The sequence below is a fragment of the Chamaea fasciata genome, unplaced genomic scaffold (assembly GCF_029207755.1).
Source record: "Chamaea fasciata isolate MVZ Bird 193981 ecotype frontalis unplaced genomic scaffold, bChaFas1.0.hap1 SCAF_10, whole genome shotgun sequence".
NCBI classification, from domain to species: Eukaryota; Metazoa; Chordata; class Aves; order Passeriformes; family Sylviidae; genus Chamaea; species Chamaea fasciata.
In genome coordinates, this window is record NW_027094095.1 from 21,917,675 (window position 1) to 21,930,837 (window position 13,163).

Consider the following 13,163-nt stretch of genomic DNA (forward strand, 5'->3'; position numbering starts at 1 on the left):
AAGAATCATGATCTCCTATTTGTTAGTACTATGCACTGTAAATATTTGCCAAGGTAGATTCTCTTGAGATTTCTTGTGGATTTCCCTAGGCACGATCATTGCTGGCATTCTTTGAGCACCGTGTTTTTGTCAGAAGTAGATGTGTTTGTAACTTGTGATACTTCCATCAAAAGCTCAGCAGTTTCCAGAAAAGCAATACACTACCAAACCTAGCAAAATTCAGAAATATCTTTGTTAGAGCACTCTTGAAGATGTTTTTGAAATGTCTGCCTACATGAGTAAGAGTGGCATGTTGGGCCATGAGCAGTGTGCACATTTGCAGGTACTTTGCTTCAGGGATACTTACGGGGTCCACTCCGGCTGGCATCTGCCAGCATGAGAGTTTTTCAGTAATAATGCTGTGTTGGCAAGTTTGGTAACTTCTGCAGTATAGTGGAAAATCACATCTACTTTTAAATAACCTTTGGGCTTGCACTGTGATGCCTGGCACTGAAAGTGTGAGCGATTACTAGCTCTTTTAAAGTCTGTTTTAATGGTTAGATCTTAGACTTTGAGATGGAAGTACAATGAGTATATTCTCATTAAAAGATAAAGAAGGCAGATAGACAGAAATTGTATTCATTTTAAATACTTGCCTTTTTTTTTTTTTGTTGGTTTTCCAAGAATTTTCTGTATTTCAGTATTCAAGCAGATGCACAAGTTAAGGCAATTTGCAAGATAATTTGCTTTGTTTAGGAGAGGGAATATCCAATCATGAATCCTTTTAGGTAGTCATTGCCTCCATTTTGGGGAGTTTGGAGCTGAGGTGTTTGCTTTGGGTAGAGCTTCTCTTCATAGACTCTTTCCTTAATAATATTCTACTGGAACTCTGGTGGCCCTGAACTGTCAGCTGATCCAACTCAGCCTCTGTTTCTTCTGCTTGAACCTGCTGAGACTTGTCTGGTGTGCACCATCCCAGCTGGATGGTCCAAGCTGTGCTTCACATGCAATTTGATCGCAAACCCTCCCTACATATGCTGTCAACCACATCTGTCCTAGTGCACATGGAAGGAGAGTTACAAGAGCTTAAGACTGTTTCTTGTATGTAATGTGCAGCTTCAGAACTATTTGTTGTGAACAACAGCAACTAAAGGATGCATTAATGCGCCATAAACCAGACTGTAGATGAAGGTAAACTCGGAGACACATGCGTTTATACCTGCTGACCCTTGAAATCAGCTTATTGAATTCAGAGGCAGGTGTGGTGCTCTACTGCTCATGCAGGGAAGATAGGTAAATTTCTCTTCAAGAGTATCTATAATGATGTCTTTGCAATGCAGTTTGGTGTACTGGCAGTTAATCTGTGTGTCATAATAATTTTCTTTTTCTTCCTCTTTTGGTTTGCAGGAGTAAGTCTGTGTCTGTAACACTGGATGTACTGACCACTTGCCTCAGACTGAAGAGGACTTGCTCTACTTTGGAATATGGTGCCTAACTTCTGCATCCCAGTACTCACTGTGCCAGCAGCCATTCTCTGCTGCTTGATGCTGCCTTTAGCGGGAGCAGACAGTAAGTAACATTTGGTTTTGGAAAGCTTGAATGTCTTGCAAAATTTCCTTCCAGAAATATTAAACTTTCTTTGTACTGGAAACTGAGGGCTAAGAGACAACTCCCCCTCTCCAGTCTTCTTTTTTCCCAATGTGCGCATTGCAGATAAACAGGGTGTGTGAGAAGGGGCACAAGTAGAACTAAAAAGACTGACAAAATTTATTCAAGTGCAGAAGAAATTTCTGTAGTAGCTGCAAGATCAAAACCTGACAGTTTGATTTCTAACACGCACAGATGAGTAAAGAAAATTGGGGGCGGAGGAAGAAAGAAGTATTGGGGTCACAGTAATCCCTGTTACTTTTTCCTTGTTCTTTTGCCAGCTCTCGTAATTTGTGTAGCACTGAGACATCTCTCCTGAGTCAGCAGGCAGTTGCTGTTGGAGAAAGCTGTAGTGGAAGCGGGTGCAAGTTCTTACCTTCTGGTGTAGCTCTCCTACACCTATATTTTGGCAGAATTTGGGTACGGTGTTTCCTTGTGGTCATACTTTCAGCTGCTGTGTCCTCTCTGTTGTCCTGGTAGTCCCACAGAGTTGTTGTGACTGGCTTTAATTAGCCCTGTCCAGCCAAGGGGAAATACGTGCACAAAATGCTGTTTGGACAGACAAGAGGAGAAAAACATGGCTAATGGTAGCCTACTAAAAACACCTTCTAGTGGAAATGTCTTTATGAAGTGGGTTATGCAGAGAACAGGAAACCTCATGGCTTTTTTGCATAATCTTGGGTTGTGTATTTGTTAAACAATCCTCAAGTATTTGTGCAGACCCCCTCCCTTTTTTTAAAAACCTGTACCCAGATACTCAGTGTCTAAATGTCTGCACATTCATCACAGACTACGGCAGTTGTGAATATTCTTGCCTCTGAAAGTACCCAGGGCTCCTGGGATGCTTGAGTTGGAGCTGAGGTTACCATGATGCACCTCCTGAGCTGCCAGCAGTCATCTCTTTCTCACTGCAGCTTTAGTCACCAGGCTTATAATTAGATGTTGTTTTGTGAAAGTTGAAGGAGATCTTGATTCATGTTGGTAGGAGCCTGGCTGAATGTAGGAAACAGACTTGGGGGGGGGATAGGGGGATAGGGGGTCCTAAATGTCCTTGACTGAAAGAAAGACCTAAATTTAGAGAAGCTATACAGAAGAGTGAAGGAGGGATATGAAGAAACATACAAATTCAGTTCTTTTGTTGTCATTAGGGATGACTTGCACAGGCAGCAGATTAATATGGGTCTGTATGAGTCTGAGCTGCCCAGGTAAACTGGAGGCAGCAGCTGTCTCCTTCCTCAGCTTACTTGGCTGTCTGCTGGTGCTGTTGAAATGTGCTTATGCAGATCACTTTGTCTGAGCACTGTAGCCCATTTGGAATCTGGCATAGAGAAGTATTGGTTTAGTGTTTGGGGTGTATAAAAATTCCCGGAAATTTTTTATCTTCATATTGGCTCCTGCAAAGAAGAGAAGCATCACTGACATCGCAGATGTGCAGAAGCTGGTGGAGCTTGGGATGTCCTAGGACAGTTCTTGGCCTGAGGATAACTTGTTGTGGAGGTAGTTTGCTAATTTTGTGGAATACTTCCACAGTCTTAGATTTCACAAAATTGGCTCCATTTCTGTGTGGTGTCTCAGATGTGGAATATTTCTGTGTTCAGCAGCAGGTTTATCTGTATGTATGTCTTTTTCTCTGGTGCAGACTGACTCAGAATTGCTTTTTCCTAATCTGGAAGGCAGCTCTGGAGGGCACCGACCTTTTAACCACCACAGCCACCATGGATTAATCAAGGGTTTCCTAGGATGGAAAGTGTTGCTCTGTGTATTTTAACAACTTAGAGTTTTTCTATCATCTTACCCACTGAACCTTGCCACCGACCCTCAGAGGCTGGGAGCTGTGTGATAGGACCTGTCTGCTCTGTACCTCTGCAGGGGTAAAATGTCAGCCCCAAACCCTGCATTTTATGGGACGTGCCTTCAGTGATGCAGACAGGTGATGCAGTCGTGAGTCTGGCATTGGAGAGTCCTGATTCAGGACAGTTGTGAAGGGCAAGGGGAAGATACGACAATATAAGTACACTGGAGCTTCCAGAAGAAGCTAGAGAGGGATGCTGTGAAAGGAGCACCCCATGTGCACTCTTCTCCATTTTTTAGTCCCCATAGCATCCTGTTGGCTTCGGTGAAAGAGCATTTATTTGCACTGGTTATGGCTGTTCCCAAGAAATCACTGATTCTTCCTTCTCCCCATTGCAGTGCTGCTTGGAGTCAGTGAAGGGATGGGCAGGCTCTGTATGTGCAAAGCATTCCTGCATTTCCCCCACTAAGAACAGCAGGATAGTGGGAGCAGAGTTATCCCCGGATTTTCTGGAGTCAGTCCCCAAATTGCTTTTTATAGGGGCAGGAAAGGACTGCTGGAGATGCGCTCCTGGCAGTAGCGTGGCTTGTGGTTGGGTGCTCAGGGAGGAGCCGTGGCTGGGTCTTCCCTACCTTCCCCACCTGCTGTTGTAACACAGCTCAGTGTCGCTGCTGTAGCTTCCTGACAGCTAAGGCAGCCGGCAGAAAGCTGGATGTTAACGCCTGAGATAAAGCAGATTTAGTGTGCATTGCCTGGTGGAATTAGCACCGGGCAGTGCCGGTGCCTTCCCTGGAATCGAGTTCACGGGAGCTGTGAAGAATGTCAGCGATGAGGAGTTGAAAGGGCATCCAAAGGTTAAACGGAGTGGCAGAGTGTCAGAAAGAGAGGGGCTCTCTGGGTGCCTCCCTGGCAGCAGGGGGAGAGTGGTGGTTTCCTGGCTGCTCTGGTGGGGTGCTGGGAGGAGAAGGTGAGTGGGAAGGGGCACATGCGCACGAACAGAAGTGGATACAGATGTGCTAATTTGGCAGACAGCTATTTCAAATCCTCCCCAGCTTTTACAGACTGCAATAAGAAACTATTAAATTTTCTCTGTGATCTGACTGTGTTTCTGTCAGGGTGACCCTAATTCCATTAGAGCAGCTCGGAGCTGATTCAGGATGGCTGATTTACCCATTCTCTCTCAGCTTGCTTGTGTGGGTTTTTTTATACACTCTGTGCTTCCCTGTCTGTCAGCTTTTGATTGTGCATGGGAAAAATGGCTTTGCAGATTTCAGTTAATGTTCAGTGCAATTGTCAACTAAAAGATGCTTTTTTCCGCTTTTGAAAATGCATCATTTGTTCTAATAAAATAAAAAAAAAACTCCCAAAAAATCCCCTCTCTAAACAAAATGCAGAGAAAATGGGGAAGAATCAATACTGTCATGAGAAATCATCAGCAACGTCTTTTTTTGTTGTCTTGGGTTTTGAAAAATTAGGCTTTGTTTTTGAAGTCCTGGGCACAGGTTCCATTAGCCAAAGGAAGAGACTAGGTGACCCATCCTAGGCTTTTTTTAACCGTAGTATATTTTGGTTTGTCTTGCACAGAATTTCAGAGGGCTTAAGGAATAAAACCACTTCAAAAGTGACCTTGTAGAGGGAAAGAACTAAGGCAGAATTAGGCCAACTACCTGTGAATTGATACGTGGTAAACAAACAATTTGCACCTTTTGATTTCTAGAGGTAGAGCAAACTTGCCTTTTCTTTCCGGAGGTAGATGAAACGTTCCTCAGTGAGCTGCTGTGGTTAAGGCAGAGCTCGGGCTCCCACCACCCCTGGCCAGAAGGAACCGCAACTATGAAGTGTCTCAAGGCTGCCCTGCCTCTGAAATAGAGTTACTTTCTATCTCAATGTGCCTGTCGTACATTGTGGGGTGTGGGGGTGTTGTGGTATTGTTGGTTTTTTGGTGGCTTTTTTTTTTCCAAGCAATGTTTCTTGGTTGCTAATTGAATTGAGAAGACACATTAAAAAAAAGAAAATAAAAAGATAGGATGCTGATGCTTGTGAAGGTTGGGAAAAGAAAGAGTACTAAGATGGCTTTTCTAGATATGGTGATGTCTCAGAGTCTAAGAATGGTAAGATGGCCTTTCTAGCTTCAGGAGAGCTCTGTTTTGCCAGGGATTTTGCAGTGTACCTGATGTGCTGTCCAGAGATTTTGGGTAGAAGAGCACTGGAGGGAGCATTTGTTATGACACTAGTTTCTCCTTGTCCCCTAACTCTGCTGTCTGCCCTTACTGTTTTGTGCTCCCAAGACCAGCTTGGCTCATTTTGACCCCCTGATTCAGCTCTGCTACCTTTGCTTCATAACCTGAATGATTCGTCAACAACAGCTCAACCCCAAATACAGCTGCTCCAGGCCACGCTGTAGGACAGACTTGCTGTTGTGCAAGCTTGGAAAATGGCCACTTTGCAGGGCTAGGCGGCAGGATTCCTTTCCAAAAGCTGGACATGAGGCTTCTCCACTACAGCCTTGCATCAGTTTCTGTTTCCAGGTTTCCTGTTTGCATGTCTGTCCCCAAACACTGCATCTAGTGATTATGTGTAATTGATGCGATTGGATCCAGGTATTGCAGCACAGGTAAATACTAATTTTCTGCAATTCTACCTTGACTAGCTTGACATATTCCATCAGCAAAAAGAACATGGAAAATACTGTTTAGGAAAACCCCTGTACCTGAGGCATTGAGGTGGCGTCATTTAGGGCTGGGTTGAAATATTAACCACAGTTATTGTGCAGTGTTTATTTTTGGTATCCTTACTCATGATATATATAAATATATAGATTTAGGTAGGAATGGATTCTGCACTTTTGTGTAAAATACCTAAATGCTGCCTGCTTGTAGGTAAGTGTTGCAGACATCAAGGTAGAAGGGATGCAGTGAGGACAAACACCATGTACAGAGTAGACAACAGATCTTTTTCTGCGTTTATAGCCTTTTTAGCTCTAGCACTTGCAGTGACTGTGAATTTGTTTGGGTTGCTACCCACAACAAATCACAGCATGGTGATTTGGGGTTTTTTTTATGTATTGTTAAAGCCACCAGCATTCGTCAATGCCATCTGGCAGGTCAAAGGTCTCCTTAGCCCCAAATCCCTCATCCAGTAGTGGTCAGTATGAAGACCAATGGAGGATGTAAAAGCAGAATAAATATATAGTGATCTCTTCCTGTTGTCTTCTTGGAGGCCTCAGTGAGTGGTGGCTCCTGAACCCAGAGAGGTGCTGTAGTAACTGTAGCCAAGCTTACTTTGGGTTTTGCTCTCAGGCAGCTCTGAGCATGTGGTCAGTCTGCAGGGACATCTGGGAGGCAGTGGCTTGCGTAGAGACCAAGGTGTAGGCTCTGACTGTTGCCTCTAATCCACAGGTTGTTGTTTAAGCCCCTCACTGCTGCTGTGCAGGGCTGAGCATCCCCACTCGCCGTTTGCACCATTTGGACTCGGTTGTGCAGCCAGAGTTCCTCTCCTGCCTTCACAAGGGGCTTCCTGTGATTAAGCATCCATGTAAATTATCCAGCACACTGACAAATGTTGAGGGGATGATGTATTTAATGCTTGTTCTTTGAGAGCGCCTGCGCTTATTGGCTTGGTGATACAGAAAACTGATAAAACTACCTGCTTACAGTTTTATCTTCAGTGTAGATTCATAGATTTTAAGGCCAGAAATCAGATCAGAGCAGTCTTTGACCTATGTAGCACAGGCTGTATAATTTCAGTAGTATTTTCTGCATCTACTTTTAACAGCTGTGGATGAGCTAACATGTAGCTTTTGGGAGGCTGTCCAATCATGATTTGAAAACTGAATGACAGAGAATTTACCCATCTCCTATATGATCTGTAAAAATTGCAAGTAATCATTACTTCTCCAAATGTGTGTTTATTTCAAACTACCTTTATGCATTTTTAGGGTTTAGACACTGGATATTAGAATATCCAGTGAGGCTGGAGACTTCTACTACGTAATGCAGTCTTCTGGAGAAGCAACTTGAAGTGGCGGAGTTAGAGAACCTGAAATTTGTCCTTTTTGTTGTAGAGAAGTGGACTTGTCTTGTTTTTTACTGACCAGATACAATTTTTATAGTTCTTCACTAATCCTCCAGACTTTTGAATATTTTAAATTTTCAGTTTTTTAAAGTCAAGGGACCAGGACCAAGACAAGTAAGTGGCTGCATTTTCCAACAGTACAATGGCACTTAAGCTTTTTTACCCACAGCATTCAGCTGGGAAAGTGGTCCTCCACTGTGACCTCTGAATTCCTTTCTGGACCTCTGATTCCCAGGATGCAAACTTGTATTTCATTAGTGTGACTTGGCTTTTTGCTCATGAATATCTGTCCCTAGGTACATTAAAATGTGTTTTGCTGGATCCCAGCTCATTTAGTCATCTGAGTAATTCTTTAAGGTAATTTTCCCTTTCTGTTTGTAGCTGACTACCAATCTTGGTAAAGCTTACCCTTTACTTTCTGAATCTAATTGCAAGTTAGTCGCACTTCATTCACAGATGTTAATCAGTTGTGGCTATTTGCAGAGGCTGCTATGCCTGTTTTAAGGAGATATTTTAAATACCCTATAGTGGTGATGGTAACATTCTTTGCAGATGGAAAGGAGTGCCAAGAAACCGATAAAATAATATGGTTTGTCGTGATGCTTGTGGCTATTACCAGTACTGATGTCAGAAAGGGAAAACGTACAAGATCTGCTGGAGCTTTCAGTGTTTTAGCTGAGTAGTTCTAAAAAGCAATGATGTGGTAATAGGAATGCTTTTTTTGGTTTCTTTGATTATCTCTTCATTATACTGGTGCTTTAGAATGATACTGTAATATAAGATGATCAAGCTCATTTTTGTGAACAACCAAGAGTATGAAATTTGTTTGCTCAAAATGTTAGTCAATCTTTTTTGATGTTGAACATGCCTGGTTTAAAAAGGAGTGGGAAAAAAGCATCTGTTCATGGGTGCTTTTTCTCTGGTAAGTTGTCTATCTTTATGTATCAGGAGCTGAGAAGCAGTGGTGTACTCTTAATTGAATGCTCTGTTTAGTCCCTTGTGAGAATCAGTGCTTTGTCTGTGCCAGAGACAAATCTCATTTATTTTGTTGGTGTGAAAACACTGTAGGGTGCTTACTGAAACTTTTAAGTCATAGAAATGTCTTTTGCCTTGCACACTTTACTGACATATGATCACTGAATTAAATCAAAGCACTTTTTATAGTGGATGATGGCTTTACATTTGTATACGAACTGTAGCCTGCAATGCTAGAGCTTAGTTTTGTCTTTTTCTCTTGCATCGTACGTTAGGCCATCACAATACGGGGCATTGACATGGCATGAAAAAAAATAATTACAGAATATATTCCATTTTATGTAGTATGGACTGGAATGACTTTGCAGTCCTGCTGTGCTTTTCAGATGCCCCTTCACTGCGTATATTATTCATGTTTCTCCCCTCTTCCCCCCCCCCCCCAGTAATTAATGGTAGAATTTCCAGGAAATTTGTATTTTGTAAGATGGGACTGAGATCTATAGGTAGTACCTAGTCAAATCTTAAAATAAATGGAAATTCCACCATTTTCCAACAGACATTCATTGCACCAGGGATGACTGTTCTGAGTTGGTGTTTTAAATAAAGTCAACGTGTTAGGAACAGGTTTGGAGTTGGTTTGTCTTTGCTACATAAGGTTATTCTACTTGAGCTGATAGTAGATTCTCTGTAAGTAACCGGGGTCTCACAAAAAGGACCATCATCAGTCCACTGTTAGCACTGGTACATACTGCAGATTTAAAAGGAATCACTCAGAATTCTTGCTTGTTTTTGCTGCTATTCTTGCAAATAGTTTTAAATTTTTTTTTACAAACTGTCTACATTGATAACTTTGTTGGCTCACCTCAGAGGTGAGTGATACAAGCCCTCGGCAGTTGATTGTCACACAGGGAGAAGACAGTGACTGTTGAGCCTCCGCTCTTTATTACAAGGGTGAGGAACACCTATGTGTTTCCTTTGTGTTTATTTTTAGCCAAATCTACTTCCACTGTTGTATTATTTCTGTTAAAGGTTGTTTTGAAAAGGGGTTTTAAAGAGGCCAGGAAATACTCAACAGCCTTACACATGTAGGGATTTTGCCCCTGAAAAACTCCACTTGTAATAACCATTTTGAGCCTCAGCATTAGCACAGCTGTGCCTAGCAGGTGGAGCTGTTCCTTTTTACCCACTTGTCAAAAGTTGGGGACTTGTGCAAGTCGGAGACAGAGTTGCAAAGCTCCACCTTTGGCATTGTTCCTAAGACAGGGCATCGCCTTGGTTTTCAAACCTGAAACAGAAATTCTGTCTTTTGACGTAAGTGCAAGAGTTACCATGCGTTGATTTCTGAAAGAGTTTGAATCTCTGCGTTTGGGGGAAAAAGACATTTTGGAAGTAAGGCAGCTATAGTGTATTGTACTTACAGAGTGTTTTGCGAAAGGGAAGATTCATTGAAAGAACAGAATGATGAGTAGTGAGATTCTTGTTATATGCTAAAAATGGTTAAAATACTGATCCAATGATGATGACTATGTATTTTAATCCTATTTAGGATCAAGCAGAAGCTTTCAGTTTTTCCAGGGCACAGGAATACCCTTAGAGAAGCAAACTTACCTCATAAGCAAATACTTTCATATTCCTGTTTAAAGGTCTGGGTTGCCTGGTTCTGACACAGTGTTCTCAGTCTTGGCATGCTGAGTACAGAGTTTAGTATGGCTCTCAGGAGGATGATGAGGGTAGTCCAAGACCTGGAAAGGCTCCCTTTACTCTTGTTTGATGTAACAGGTGATGGTCCTGGTTGCTGACTTGTCATTTATACTTGCTGTATCTAACATCTAATATCCTTTTTTATGCTCCATTACACACAGTTTATCAGGGGTTACCATGAAGTTCCTTAGTTATAACCTGTTCTTTTCAGCTTTTTATGAGTTTGTTTCATGGCTGAAATCTGCCCTGCTTGATCTTCAGGCAAAGTTCAAGTTGAGGGACTGTATTTTATGAGTTGGACATTTGTTTTTGGTTCTTTCTGCAAAAGTTGTCTTTGAATGCTCTTAAAAACAAAAAGAGTGGAAAAATACTTTTGTTCCCTTAAAGCTCACAGTGGTAGTATTTATAGATCTATAGTCTAAAATGTCTATGGAAACATTTGACCACCAAAGCACGTCTGTAGTAACATCCAGAGAGAATGGAACCTGGTTTGTGGAAGGAGTGACCCATAGAAAAACAAACTGCCGAATAATATAAAGGGAATTTTCATGCTGGATCACTGTGTAAAAGATGCTGTGTGAGCTGGTGTGTAACTAAATTGCCTGTGTATTCATTCTGTGCCTGTAGCCAGGGCTGCTGTGATCTCAGCCTTCCCGAGAGCCTGAGGTGCACAGCAGAGGCGTCCTCCAGGTCCTCTAGCGCCCAGCCTGGGACGTGGGCAGAGAGAAGTAATTCGCACCAACACCACGAGGTTTCTCTTCTAGTGCATCTATTTCTTGAGACAGTTGTGGAAATAGAGAGGGGTTTTTTTTTGTTGAAGTTGCTCTGTGGCTGTACAGAGGCCACAGGGGCTTGGTTTTGTATTTCTTGGCAATGCCTGTTGAACCTTTATTCTCTCTTAGTAAAGGCATGGAGCATTTAACAGCTTTAACTGCCAAATTTTTGTTGGTTTTGGTGGTCGTGTCCCCCCCCCCCCCCCCAATGCTAAAATACATCACTGTCTGTAGAGCTATGTGCCCTATTTTAGGAGCAGAGTATGATTTGGGGTTTTTTTACACATTAAGACAAAACCCCTATATTGTTCAGTCAGCATCTATGCAGTGCTCAACATCTTTTCCATTAGACACTCAGCCTTCTGTTGCAGATAAAGGGTTATTTTGGAGGCAAATTTAGCTCTGATACTCTGGCATTGTCTATCATCTGCAGTGTTATGTGTGAGAAGAGCTTCCTGTGTAATTTTGTGGAATTTAAGAAACCCCACTTAACATATAAAGAGTTACACGCAGTATACTATGTGGTGTTTTCCAAGTTTATGTCAAATTGCAGAATTATTCTGTGTTACAATAATTGCAGGATGGTGTCAAACTCTAGGTCCATTTATACCAAAATTATCCCAACATAAACCTCCAGTGATGGCCAACAAATGCTAGCTAGATGCTTTAAGGAGGTACAAAAAAGATCATCTCATCTTCTTGCCTTTTCTCCCCACCCACATTAGTTCCCATTTCCTATGTAAATTTAGAAGTTGTTCTCAGAAACTGGACTTGTATTACTCCTTCTGTAGAGCTTTATTAATTGCAATAACTCTAAATATTGTTTTACCCACATGGGCAAAGGACTAATACCCAATGTACGTTTGTCAAGGTCAGATCAATCTAATTTCCTTTAATGACAGGCTAACAGGCTTTGTGAATGGAGAAGCAGTAGATGTCATTTATCTTTAGTAAAGCTTTCAGTGCTCCCTCATGAGACTTTTTCCTGTGAAACATCTGCTCATAGGGTGGGTATTTGGCAGTTTGGTAGCATTCAGCATTTGCAGTAATGATCTCTCTGATAGAATAGAGAACATGCTTATTAAATTTGCAGGCAACAACAAGCTGGGAAGAGAGGCAAGCATGTTGGAGGACACCATTAGAATTCAAAATTATCTTTACAAATTGGCAAAACTGTCTGAGAGGATGCATGTCAATAAGGAAAAATGGGGATAGATGTTTGAAAATAGGAGTAATCAGCTACATAAATACAGAATGAGAGACAACTGCCTAGACAGCTGGTATACAGAAAAGGTCTTGCAGTGCTAATGGATCATAAGCCATACAGGAGCCGACAGAGCAGTGCTTTTTTGAAGGGGGCAGATATCACAGTGACAGGCAAAAATGAGAATACCATCCTGAAGACACATTTGATAGTCTTTCTGCTCTGCTCACATGGGTAAGGGCTCCGGTGAAACATCTCATCTTGAGCATCCCACTGCCAGAATGGAAGGATTAACTGGGGGAGGCCAGTCGTTCCTGCTCACTACTAGGAGAAAAAATAATGTGCTTGAACTGCAGCTGGGAAGTTCAGGTCAGGCACTAGGCAACGCTCACAGACATGCAGCATTGCTGGGTGTGGAATTGAATATCCAGAGAATTTCTGGAATTTTGTATGCAAACAGAAAGTGTTCCCTGAGATATGATCAGAATAGGCAGTGCGATCTTTTTAAATGAACGTTTCTTTGTCTTTATTTATGAACCAGGAAAGGTGCAGTCTCGTAGCCTGTCTTCTCTAGGTCACCTAATAACTCTTGTATTTTTATCCTGTCCTTTTTTATCCTCCTTTCAAGTGACAATCACTGTCTTTCCTCTGACTACGTAGCTTTGTGTGAAAGTGTTTTCCTGGCTCTTAGTCCTCTTCAGTACCCTTCTCTGACTTAGTAGCTCTGCTCTGAAGGTGCTAGTGGGTGAAAATCAGAGAATATGAGACTTGTAAAGATCCACTAGTTTTCTCATGCACCCTTGTAGATTTACTATCTTTTTGCTCACGTCTGTGCATGACAAAAGGTCAGCTGCCTGTTCTAATGTGTGGCTCATCTTCTAAAGCTGCACAGTTAACTGAGCTCTGCATATTGTAGCAGGTAATTCTCTGTTTGTTTTTTCCTCTCAGTACATGTTACATATTTATCTGTAGGTATAATACTGTAGGTATCTGTAGGTATAATCACTGACTGTCAGAT

General features: G+C 42.1%; 1 protein-coding gene across 14 annotated transcripts in view; it reads left to right on the forward strand.

Moving 5' to 3' along the window:
• The window catches only part of PTPRF (protein tyrosine phosphatase receptor type F), a 381,489-nt gene that overhangs the window by 133,082 nt on the left and 235,244 nt on the right, over positions 1 to 13,163 (forward strand). For all 14 annotated transcript variants that reach the window (XM_066192652.1, XM_066192651.1, XM_066192663.1 and 11 more), the window contains one exon: positions 1,387 to 1,548. In XM_066192652.1, coding sequence (XP_066048749.1) covers positions 1,464 to 1,548 — 85 coding nt within the window. In that variant the 5' untranslated portion in view covers positions 1,387 to 1,463. The remainder of the gene's footprint in view (positions 1 to 1,386; positions 1,549 to 13,163) is intronic.